This window comes from Ahaetulla prasina, chromosome 1, assembly GCF_028640845.1.
Source record: "Ahaetulla prasina isolate Xishuangbanna chromosome 1, ASM2864084v1, whole genome shotgun sequence".
NCBI classification, from domain to species: Eukaryota; Metazoa; Chordata; class Lepidosauria; order Squamata; family Colubridae; genus Ahaetulla; species Ahaetulla prasina.
Genome location: NC_080539.1, coordinates 169390818 through 169403884, shown reverse-complemented (window position 1 = coordinate 169403884; position 13067 = coordinate 169390818). Strand labels below are relative to the sequence as shown.

At 37.8% G+C, this 13067-nt stretch overlaps 1 protein-coding gene across 11 annotated transcripts in view; it reads right to left on the bottom strand.

The window, feature by feature from the left end:
• PLCB4 (phospholipase C beta 4) overlaps window positions 1–13067 on the bottom strand; it is a 199234-nt gene continuing 186167 nt past the window's right edge. For 10 of the 11 annotated variants that reach the window (XM_058181322.1, XM_058181351.1, XM_058181332.1 and 7 more), the window contains 6 exons: window positions 12840–13015; window positions 12111–12212; window positions 9081–9138; window positions 7806–7892; window positions 5104–5140; window positions 1–1989 (listed from right to left, as the gene is read on the bottom strand). In XM_058181322.1, the coding sequence (XP_058037305.1) occupies window positions 1901–1989; window positions 5104–5140; window positions 7806–7892; window positions 9081–9138; window positions 12111–12212; window positions 12840–13015 (549 nt within the window). In that variant the 3' untranslated portion in view covers window positions 1–1900. The remainder of the gene's footprint in view (window positions 1990–5103; window positions 5141–7805; window positions 7893–9080; window positions 9139–12110; window positions 12213–12839; window positions 13016–13067) is intronic. The other variant, XM_058181410.1, reaches the window with a different exon arrangement.

Sequence of the window (13067 nt, the reverse complement as noted above, 5' to 3'; positions counted from 1 at the left end):
TTCAGGGGGTTTTATTAGAGAATCTGAAAGTTGTATCTCAGAACAATTACATAATTATCTCCATATGCCATTTTTAGGAATATTCTGAATCAGTTTATACACGCATATACAACAACATGATCAGTACTGAGTATTACTGAGATCAGTTATCTGATTTTGTTCTAAACTACCCGTTTCCCGTAGTCTTGCTTATGTTGGTAACATGGAGACTTCCAAGCAGAAGACTGACGTGCACTGTTCTGCGTTGTAACTACAGTGGGCTTTGAGATCGTGCACATTAATACTGTAGCAAATTATTTGGATATCTAACAGACATAAAAAGGATCATTTCCTCATATGAAAGTCTGAAAATCTGCATAAATATAGTGTGTAAAATTAAATTAACACAATTTTTTTCAACTCGACTTGTAAGAATGCCCACATAATTCATATACACAAATATATATATATATTATTTATACTGATATTTTGTTAGTGAAATATTCTGTTTTGTACATTGGTTCTGTATTTATTTACCAGTAAGAGAATGACTGTGTGGCCATACAATGTTCACTGGTCAGAACTGGTGTTTGTTACCACATGCAAGCATAGGTTTTGTTTACTACTGTCAATGTTGCTACAGGAATGTGAATTTTCCACAAGATTGTGACTGAATCGGTATAAATACTTTACATTATCACAGTTAGAACACTCTCCCCCCCCCAAATCTATTTAAATCTTAGAACACAAAAACAGTAGTATTTGGGACTGGTGACGAGTTAATTGAAATGCAACCTTTAGGTAGTCTGTAAACTCTGGTTAGAGTGCCTAAAATACAATTCCTTCATTTATTTTTTTTAACTACAGCATCATAGATCAATATGGCACAGGAACAGTCTTTTGCTACCTTGCAATCCTTTCAACAGGATTTTACAAAAAATACCACTTCTAATTCAGACGTATCCAGCCCAGCATGGCACTTGCTGATGATGAAATTCTGAACACAGAAATAACCCGCACAGCTTTAATAATGAACGTTATCTATTCTACAAAGTTTATAGATGGGTTTCCCAATGTTGTATACTGATATAAGTTATACCTCTACGGAGCCTGTTTCTATGCAGCCAAAATGGCATTATACATTGTCAAGGTTTATAGAGTATAAAATATTTTTGGAGGGAAAAAACCCACATATACAGACAAAGGGATAGGATATCCTCTAAAACAGCCCTATTAGGACTGGGCATAACAAATGTCCATAGAATGCTGACTCATCATTGGAAGGAAAACATGAAGAACTAGAGGACAGAGGAGGAACAGAATGGGGAAACAAACATCTGGAAAAGGTGGACTCCCCATGGCAACACTTCATTTGGTAACACTTTAGTCCGTGCAGTCCTCATGGCAAATTCAAAATTTCATAGAAAGATAGCCACTGACGCTATCAAATGTATTACAAGGTAGGGTTCTTCTGGAGGGAAGGGGAAGTCTTATGAAATATTCTTCAGAGTTCTTGTTTCAGGAGGCAGATTAATTCTGGGAAATTACAGTAGAGTTGTTGGTCTTTCCAAAGTCAAGGAAGCCCAGGCAAAAAGTAATATAAAATACGAAGGCAAGTCAAACAAGACTAAACATTTCAAGAACAGAAACAAGTGTTGTGTTTATAATTCAGATAAAGACAACCATCGTGTTAAGGGCAGTGCTCTTGGATTTTAAGATCATTTGCGTTCTTCTGAGAAGGAGAGTCTCATTTGGAAAAAAAGTACAGTATCCTCCCCCACCCCACCCCCAAAATCCAAACTCTTCAGCCAAGATTTGCTACCTGACACTAAGCAGAAGAGATCCCATCTTCCAATCTTCAGTGAATTATCACTGCAAAGACCCCCCCCAAAAAAACTCAAAAATCAGATGGCCTCAAATTTCAGTTTGTGCATTGGAGCTTTATACCACTGTTGCAGGCCTGCGGTCCATCTCTGCCTCTAGCTTCACCATCTGCTGCATCTCCTTGGCCTGCAAAGCAGGAGAATTGGGCTGTTAGCATGATTGAATGTGGAGAGGAATGAGACAATACATCTGAGTCTACTGTAGGTTCTTTGGAGCTGTAATTCTGTGTTATGGAGGGAGGGTTGTGACAAAAAGAACCAACGTTCAGATCATCCCACGAATCAAAGGGGAAACATAAGGGAGCCATACAATATTCTGTGGTGAGATACTGAATAAATCAAGTCTAAAGTATTTTATTTATACTAGGCAAATATAATTCTTCACTGATCAAATACAATTCTAAATATTTAGGGCAGATGATATTAATATGATTCTTTTTGGAAAACATCCCCTTATATTTTTATGGCAAATGAATCCCATTTCAAGTCAAAATATAATCGAAAAAGCCCAAATCTGGAGCACAATGCACTTGACCAAAAAAAAAAGTACAGCCTCCTTTGAAATACTGACCAATATGGTATAATTCAAAAACTGAATTTTTCCAAATGAATTCAGGGCTCCTACAACTAAAAGCCATTCAATGACCAAGTAAACCAGGCCTTCAGGACCTGCTTGAAGATGGGAGTTACACGTGGGCATGATTTTCACCATATTATATAGAATAAAGGGCACTCAATAGTTTAGCATCCGAAAGTATTTAATTGCGGTCCAAATTAAAACTAATTAAGAAACAAATTAAATAAATTAAAACAGGCAGGATCCAAGCATCATTTCTTTGCAGTGGGCTGCCCAAGTATGCTATGACCTTGCCAGGTACACTTTACAGGCTCTGATGGTCCGCAGTTTCATGACATCATCATAAGAAGTCACATTAACTTGTGGACCCAACTAGTCACATATCCACTGCCTTGGTCAAAGTGGCACAGGTAAGCAAGCAGTGAAAGTGTCCCGCCCTTGGCAGAATAAGCCATGCATTTCTCCTGGTTCACTTATCTGAATATAGGTAGTCCTCGACTTACAACGGTTCAGTTAGTGACCGTTTAAAGTTATAATGGAATAGAAAAAAATGTGACTTATGACCGTTTTTCATAGTTATGATCTTTGCAGCATTCCCCATGGTCATGTGATCAAAATTCAGATGTTAGGCAACTGATTCATATTTATGACGGTTCCAGTGTCCTGGGAGACATGTGATCACCTTTTGGAACCTTCTGACAAGCAAAGTCAATGGAGAAACCAGATTCACTTAATAACAAGGCTACTTACTAACTTATTAACTGCAGTGATTCACTTAACAACTGTGGCAAGAAAAGTTGTAAAATGGGGCAAAACTCATTTAACCAATGTCTCACTTAACAACTGAAATTTCAGGCTCAAATGTGGTCATAACTCGAAGACTACTTGTATTTATTTTGAACCTCTCTATCTCTGTCCAAGTCCAATAGCAAGTTTTATGTTCCTCTTTTTTTATGTTCAGGAATTCACTATTTTTCCCATATCTTTTTCCCTTTTGCCAGCGTACTGCACAGTTTTGATCTCCTTTCAGAAAACAATTAGTAGATACAAAATATGCTTAGTATGGCTCCAAATGAGCCAGGCTCCTGATAACTCTTCTCCATCAGGAACATTATTTTTTAGAAGAAATGTAGGACAACATTTGGTTATACCTACCAACACACTTCGGAATTGACTGTGGTACAATCTATTTTTTCAAGTATCCCAAAAAAGAATGTGTTAACAATTTAGTCTGTTAACTTGATTTCTGGAAAAGCATGAACCAGACAGTACTAGGTTACTTTGTCTTTTTTCCCCACAAGTTTTCCTGTTTATTGTATTAATAATGTTAATAATAACATTAATAAAATTAATAATGGTGATGTTACCTGCCTGCTTCAAAACTATTTCAGTCACATGATATCTGGTAGCATTTTTTTCATGAACAATTGACAGTGCCTGAGAATTAAGTTTCTATATTACAATGATTTTGACTTTGTTTGGTTTATCTGTTCATCCCTATTGTCTAAAGCAGACTGATCAGATTTGAAAAACTGGAGCTCCTCCTGTACTTCTTGGAGCCCTATTGTAAGACAGGTTGCACTGTGTTTTAAACAATGGTTCCAAACTGGACATATAAAATGGAAATTAATAATTTATTTTTGACCCTTTCAAGTTAGCATCGACTCCTGGCAACAGCTGTACAATTTTTCTTTGTTTTCTACAGAGAGAGAGTGGGAGAGGGAGAGGAAGGGAGGGAGGGAGAGAGGGAGTGGGGGGAGAGAGAGAGGAGAGAGAGGAGGGAGGGAGGTGGGAGAGGGAGATGGAGAGAGAGAGAGAGAGAGAGAGAGAGAGAGACTGACTCTAACTGAGTGGCCCAAGGTTAAGCAGTTGGCTTTGTGTTAAGATGGGAGTAAAACTCACGGTCTCCCAATTTGTAGACTGGGACTGCAGCACCGAACTGAGACCTCAATGTTCTATTTATGAGTCTGAATGAGTTTCAGGCTTCAAAAAGTAGCCCTGTCTGCTAGGTCTAAATCAGAAGTTGCCCATTTTGGCCTGAACTCACGTCAGATGTGAAATATGGAAAACTGAAATTATTGATGAAACTGGATGACATTTGCAAGCAAAAATGTCGACACATTTTTCCCAAAATGTGATCACCGACAAATCCCTGAAAAACTTGTTCCTGCACCTAGGCGGTCCCCCCTCCCCCCTCCCAGCAATATTTTTGATTTGATTTTCAACAAAAAAGTGAGAATTGCCTACTTTGAATTAACTGACATAGTCCAATTTTGTGCAGAATTTGACCAATTACAATGCACACACTTAGTTATTCAGTATAAGAAACTGTCACTCATATATGATGCCTATGTTTAGAGATTCATAATTGTGGGCAAATTGTTTTGTATGAACCCTAGACATGAATAAGACTCTACATATGCAAAACTAAGAGATGTATTTTATAAGAAACTAGCCATCTGTCAAATTTAAAGCCTACAAATATAATTCCATTTCTTGGGGGTCTCTAGTAGTGTATACAAGGGGCAATAAGATGCACACCAACGTAATTCTTGGGACCTTCTCAAGTACCAAATTGATTCTAAATCAAGCCAATACGGATCAGTCATCAAATGTTATCTATAAAGTAGTAGTAGTAGCTTGCTCAGGGTACATTAATCCTACCTTGAATTTGAGAGACAGCATGGCAGGATTTCAAAAGCTGTTTGTACAAAAATAATAACATCAAAGTTCAGCAACACAATGAAGCAAATAAAATGAATGAAAAGTGAGATGACAACAACATATAAATGCAAGAAAAAGGGTTATTCTGTTCTGTTCTAGTCTGTGTCTGGCTTTCTCTACTTTCACCTTATTTTCAAAATGAAAAAAAGAGAAATGCATCAAATCTTTAATGGGTATACCTATATTCAAGGTACTAATTTCTAGTGGAATTTGCTAATTTTTGTTTGAGCCTGATAAAGTTGAATTAAATGAGAGCGGGAAAAATTAACCAAACCAGTAAATAGTTTTTGAGTATGTCAGTAATGAAGGAAATGATGTGGAAATAATTTTCGGAATTATCGCAGAAATGATAAAGTTATGAAAAGCAGTTAATGCATCATAACCATCTACATAGCTATATAGTGGTATCTCAGTACTCAATGTTAATTGGTTCCAGGAGGAGCTATGAATACCAAAAGTGATGAGTACCAAACAAATTTTTCCCATAGGGAATAATGTAGTGAGTCACAAGGCAGCTGACACTGAGAAGTTGTAGCTTGTGCATTGAATACCAAACAAACAACGAGTACCGGGACAAATTTTTTTATATCAAAATGCGTTGAGTACCAAATTCAATGAGTTTCAAAGTAGTTGACTACCAAGTTACCACTGTATCATCTTTGAGTCACAGTTAATTCCTAACAGCTACCTGGACACATCTACGCAGTTATGAAATTTTCTAGGTAACATTTTTGGAAATGATTTTTCATTTCCTTCTTCCTAAAACTGCGTGAGAGTGATTGGCCTAAGGCAGCAGTCCCTAAACTTTGTGGTTTGGCAGCCTGGTTGGGGGTGGGGCGGGTGGAGAGATGGGAAATAGGCCTCATGAGCAGTGGATCAGTATGCACAAACATGTGTGCGCAGCTTGACTCGTGCCAGTTGAGTTGCACATGCCATGCAAGTGCACTGGCCTGCTGGTTGTGTGAGTTGAGCTGCACGTGTATGCGCACTGGCCCACTGTTCATGCAGCCCAGTTGCAAACAGGCGATGGTCCAGTAGTAGGCTGTGGCCCACAGGTCGGGGACTGCCGGCCTAAGGTCATACAGATATTTTTGTGCCTTAACTAGGATTAGAATTCAGGTTTCCCTGCTGCTAGTCCAGCCCCATAACATTATACTAAATGAGCACATGCTCATTCACTCTGCCCTCTACATGTAATAGAATATGACAGAAAATACGATTATTGCTCAATAAATAACTTACATGGAACCTAGAGTAATTTCTAAAGATTCTGATTTTAGACAAACCTACAATTGTTTTTATGTCCTAACAAGAAAGAATGGTTTATTCACACCATACTGAATTCAACAAAAGAGGATAAAACTGATCTTTATCTGTCCTTGTTCACTTAGCATGTTTTTCACAATAACTGAACTGAAAAACACCATTTTTTCTATAACAAAACTTACCAGTAGCTATATTTAAATTTTTTTACAATAGTTTTTTTTAAAGTAGGCAATCTGTATATCCCAGATGTTCTAGACTAAAATTCTGATCATCCCTTGCCATTGCCCATATTAACTGGGGCTCTGAAATCCATAAACACCTGAAGAGCAGCAGGCTGCTTGTCCTTTGTCTGTCATAGTAGCAATAGTAGAAGCAGCAGTGAAGATGCTTGTAGATTGGCTTTGCTTCCACTAAGGGAGTATCACATATGTCAGAGTGGATATTGAAAGAGATTGTGGTGAAACGACTTCAGTTCTGTCTAGATTAGCTTCCAATAATACAGCATGTCTCTTTTAGTTTCCCCATTTCAGCAAGAAGCTACTGGGATCCTTTCATTACCTCTCAAAATGCCATTGGGACACAAAATGACATCTTAACAGGCACAGCTCAAAACTTCTCTTTTAGGCTACAGCTAACATAATGCTTTGGAGCGAAACTTAAACATGCCTACTTGGAATTTCAGGGTGGGGAGAAGGGATGCGGTGGCTCAGCAGCTAAGACGCTGAGCTTGTCGATCAGAAGGTTGGCGGTTCAGCAATTCAAATCTCTAGCGCTGTGTAACAGAATGAGCTCCCCTTACTTGTCCCAACTTCTGCCAACCTAGCAGTTCGAAAGCACGTAAAAAATGCAAATGGAAAAATAGGGACCACTTTGGTGGGAAGGTAACAGTGCTCTGTGCACCTTCAGCATTTAGTCATACTGGCCACATGATCAAGGAGACGTCTTCGGACAGCGCTGGCTGTTTGGCTTAGAAACTGAGACAAGCACCGCCCCTAGAGCCGGGAACGACTAGCACGCAGGTGCAGGGGAATCTTTACCTTTACCTTTATTCTTAGTGCTGGTTCATATATTGGCATGGTCTATAGCAGGGCTGTCAAACTCTCGACCCACAGGCCGGATGCGTCACACGGTGGTCGGGCCCACACCCAGTTTAGCGAAGGGGAAAAAAGATACATCAGGTGACGCTGCCGTGATGACGTGAGTTTGACACCCCCGGTCTATAGAATATAAATGATGCACAGGGCACTTGTCAGGCTTGGTCTGATATTCATATGAATCAAATAAATCATAAGTTCCTTGCCTCAAATAAATCAATAACCAGATAACAGGTCACATCTCCCAGATTCCCTTTCCTTTTACGGCCAGATGTTTGTTACCTGTTCATTTTGTTTCTCCAAAATTTCTAGATGCTCAAGTTGGACTTTCTTCAACTGATCCATTTCCTTTGACTGTTTCATTGCCAACTGTAAGCAAAAACCAGAAAGAGGGAAAATGAAATAACCACATTCTTTTGGGTTACATGGGTTTTTCAAAGTAATTCTCCCCAAAATATCGCTTTCTGATAGAACTCTTGCCATGTGGAACACAGCAAGGGAATATAATTCAAAAAAAAAAAAAAAGGAAAGTAAGAAACTTCCCATGCTCTCTTTTGTGTGATGTGAGCATTGTACAATTAAATGAAGCTGATCTTTAGCTTGAGGAAATGCATTAAGAGATTACTTTCTCATTTGGAAACCCTATGCTTTTAGATGCTGTATATAAAATTACTATTGTGCTAGATAGAACATTCTCAATAAAATTTGAGTAAGACACTTATGTAGGGTGAGTATATTAGCATCAGTAGTGGGTTTCACTTATTTTCACTACCGGAACTGTGAGCATGCATGCCCGCTTGCTTTGCTCACGTGGGGTGCTTCTATGCATGCGCAGAACATCCGTGATGATGTCCGGGTGGATGGGCGGAGCCTACCACCGCTACCGGTTTGCCTGAACTGGGGCAAACAGGTAGAAACCCACCACTGATTAGCATCCATTCAATCCTACAGACCATTTTAATTCTTTGTACTGATAGAATGACCCAAAGGAAAAATCTGATTCTTATAAAGACTTCAATGTTCCTCCAGGACTGTCTGTTCTGTTCATCCCTTGATACAAATTTAACCAATGTGCTTTTTCTGAACATATCCATGAATCAAAATTCAAGTTGACACCTGTATATTTCTGAATTTCACAATGTGAAATATCTTTACAATTACCTAATGAAGAGTATAAAATATAGAACACACATATATTATATTTAGGGAAGGATTTTGTAAATTAGGAAAGTACTCAGAGAAAGGCAGATAATGATAAAATGCAAATGAATATCCAGCAGAACCAGGGCAGAAAAGATGGACAGATTATTTGACTTCAGACTTCAGTTTAGTCACAGATAACCTTGTCTGTCCTAGTGTGGACCCAAAGCCCTCAAATATTCCATTTTTCAAGTCACAATTTTTAAAAATGCTTTATGGTGTTTATTTCATGAGCAGTTCCTATTTCCACTATGCCTTCTGTCTTTCAATCTACTCCGTTTCATCAGGTCTTGGAAAACAGTTCACCAATTAAATATATATATATATATATGGTATTTCAGATGATTAACTACTCACCCGTTTTCTTTCTTCCAGAAACTTCTTTGTGTTACTGCTATTCAGCTCCCTCACACGCCTATGAATGATATATTTATTGCTGTAGTGTCTAGTTGTATTACACATCAAAATGTCACTGAGAAAAATGCTAAAAATGCTCCTCCTCCTCCTGGACTTCAGTCACAGACTAGTATAAAATATATCAAATTATACTCATTCCAGAAATAAAAAGTTAAGGTTTAGAATAAGTGACCTATAATAAAAATATAGGTACTATTAACAGATAACTAATACGCTTTCTAACTGTAAGATCTAATAATAAGAATTATATATTTATTAATATTACAACTACAGATGCCAGATATTGCAATATAGTACAGAAAATAGAACAACAGTATAAAATAAATGAAATGAAACAAATACACTAAAAATGACAGACCAAACTATCCAGGCTACAAAAGGGAATAAACCAATAATTTATATCATTAATATTAAACTGTAGATTTAGTTTCTTTAGTTAAATCTGAAATTAATCATATTAGAAGAGAGGAAAAAACACCCAACAGACATAAATAGCAAGCAACAAAATGGAGAAGAATACAAGGCTGAAATACAGACAATGCTGGCAAAGTTAAATCTAAGCACAGAAGTCAACCTTTATTCCTGATAGTCTCAGGTCTCACAGATAAATGTTGTCACCTTATACGTGTTATCTGGGTTTAAAGCTGATAAAAGGAAGTTGACATGAAAGGTATGGAAAAATGTTATGAATAAAGAATATGTGCCAATAGCTCAAAAAAATCCAGAAAAATATGGATACAGATATTTAGAGCATTATTGAATTTATCCTGTATTATTGCAGAGGGCATGTCATTTAAATGGACCAAAAGAAGACACTGGTTATTAATTTTTTTTAATTAATTTTTTCCCCAACTGCACAATAATGGTGATTCTGCTACTCTGCTATGCTGTATGTAAAATTAAGCAAACTTTAATTGCCCACAATTAATCCACTACCAATTGTAATATATTATTAAGTCTGTTTTTGATTTTTTTACTATTACTTTTGTTGTTTCAATACTTCTATTTGCTGGTCTATGACTGAAATAAAGATTGGTTGATTGATTCTGCTAAAGCCTTTTTGTTCATTAATATCTCACAGTAATTTATTGATTTATTGATTGATTGATTGATTGATGTCTATATGTATGTATTTATTTATGTATTTATTTATTGAATTTATATTGCCACTTATTCGCCCATGGTGACTCAAGGTGGCTTACAGAATATAAAACCACATTTAAAACAACAAAAACTAACAAAAAGAATCAAATAAATTAATATAGTACAATATAACAAAATCACCCCCCACTTCCTGCCCTGGCGACAGCAGATCACGCAAACCATGGGCTCCATTCTGCTCTGGGTTCCCCAGGCCCACTGGCAGAACCAGGTGTTCAGTGCCTTCTGGAAGAATATTAGAGTGGGGGCCATTCTAATCTCTGGGGGAATGATGTTCCAGAGAGGGAGACACCACGGAGAAGGCCCTTCTTCTGGGTCCCACCAGGTGTATCTCCCTCGGGGATGGGATCCGCAACATTCCCTACCTCTCCACTCTGATGGGTTGGGTAGATTTGACCAGTGAGAGACGGTCCCTCAGATAATCTTAATTTTAATGGTATTTAGGCGTTTGCGTCTCCAAGGAATGTCATATGAAATGGAGAAAGATCACAATTTGTATTCCAGTGAAGTGTTGGAGTAATAGTGATTATGCAAAATTTAGGAGGCTAAACCTTCATTACACAAGCATGCTTTGCAAAATCCGAGTTTCTAAAGAAAGGGGGGAAGGAATCAGCAAGTTATGCTGAAAGATGTTGATAATCGTAGAAATGGCTCATTTCTCCAGTATCTAAACTCGGAGCACAAAATACCTATCCTGTGGATCTGCCTAGCAACAAGTCATTGTATAAAATTGAGTGAGGCAAAGAAAGGAGTTGCTTCTGTTTCTGGATCCCATTTCTCTCAATGGCTTAGCTAGGGCTTTAGGTAGATGTAGTTGAGTGGGTTCAAGTGAGAAAGTGCATGTGGAAATGAGAAAATGGAGCTAGTTATGCTTAAGGAAATCAGTAAATTTCTCTTGGGCCTCTGATTTCACTCTGGTACCGTATCTTTATTTAAAAGCCTATCTTTAAGAACCCATATATCTGTTCACAGGGTGAATGCATGCCTCCTCCTGTACTTTCTGCCTGTATATAGTACTAGGAATCGACTGCATGACTGTTCTTCCTTTTTCAGCTGCACTATATCAAGGGCAATGAGAAATCCAGTGAACCCTTAAAACTGGAAGATAAAAGGGAGAGACCAGGATGCTCATTTCCACACAGGTCAATGTATCCGTATGTAAATGGGGCAAATAAAAATCCAGGTCTGTTGTAACAATGGCCTACTTAAGGTTAGCCCATAACACTTTATTATTAGCATATAGCAAGAACTTTGTATGAATTTATAATAAACTTTTCTGAAATAATAGATTAGGTGATAGAAGTGGAAGTTTTGTGTCATGAAGGACTTGAATTGAATTGCCAAGGAAGCTTTGGTTAGAACAGAATATGGTCCAAATCATACCATACAATGGAATGAGTCGGACAATGGTGCATGGACTTTAAACTCTTAGTAATATTTGCAAAAGTATATTTTAAATATTATATATAATATTATATATAATATTATAATATTTATAATATTATAAATATTATATTTAAAAGTATATTTTAAATATTTGCAATATTTGCAAAAGTATATAAACTTTAGAAATACATGAAGGCTCCTCTCTCTCTAGGAAAAAAATAGCCTCTAATTCCTTCAGCCAAATATGTATTGGAATGTTACTTGAATACAATGGAATTCACATTACATTTTTGAGGTGGGTTCCAACTGTATTAAGTAATAATGATTTGCTGGGAAGGCAAATTGCTCTACTCACATTAAACACAGTAGCCCATGAATTTTCCTGAAGAAAACTTATTTCAGAATCAACAATGTAATATGTACCTTTCTCTTTCAGCTTTGTTTTTGATAGATTTATCTTGGCTTATGGCTTTACTGTTTTCCATTGAAATTTTTGCTTGGTTGGCACGCATTTCTTTACTTTCTCTAGAAAAAAGAAAAATTATGGCATTTAAATTTCAATTTTAAACGTTCTAGGCTGAGGAGTATATTCAGTTGTGGGATTCAAATAATTTAACAACTGTTTCTCTGCCCTAATGGCTGGGTGGGAATGGCCAGGAGGTATGACAGACAGCACTTGGCCTCCTGCACCACCACCCTCGGGAGCAAAAACGGGCCGCGGGGGAGACTCCCCCCCCACACCCCATTTTGAGCTTAGTAGGCCTCCCTGCAGCCTCCTGGGAGTGAAAGCAATCTGTGAGCAAAAATGGGGCGCATGGGGATTCCTGGAAGGGCAGGGCGGGGCAGGGCAGGGCCAGCCAGCAATTTAACTACCAGTTCGCCTGAACCTGCCCGAGCCGGTTGAATCCCACAACTGAGTATATTCTCTTTGCTTTGATCTGCTAGTCATCAAGATTATATAACCAACATTCTTAGGACTATCAGAGATATGGCTGCACTTTTTAAAACAATGGCCAGTTGATTTTTTTTTATTATTAGGTGAGCCTGGACGGTGATGGGAAATACTTTCATCTCCTACATTCCGACATTAGACTAAATTCAACCGTTTCCAAGTGAACAAATAATAGAATAACAGTATACTGTTATACTGACCTGTCATGGGAAAGCTTCAGTTGTTGTGTCTGTTGTTCATGCACATTAATTAACAGCTTTTTCAGTAGTTCACATTGCTGGCTAAGGTGCAGATCACGCATTTCTTGCTCTTCTGCACTGTGGGTGTTGATCATTTCAGACCATTCTTTGGTGTGCTGTGCCACAATCTCCTTCACCTTTGAGGATGAAAAGTTGGATCAGTCTTTTCTACTCATGATTTTTAAAGTG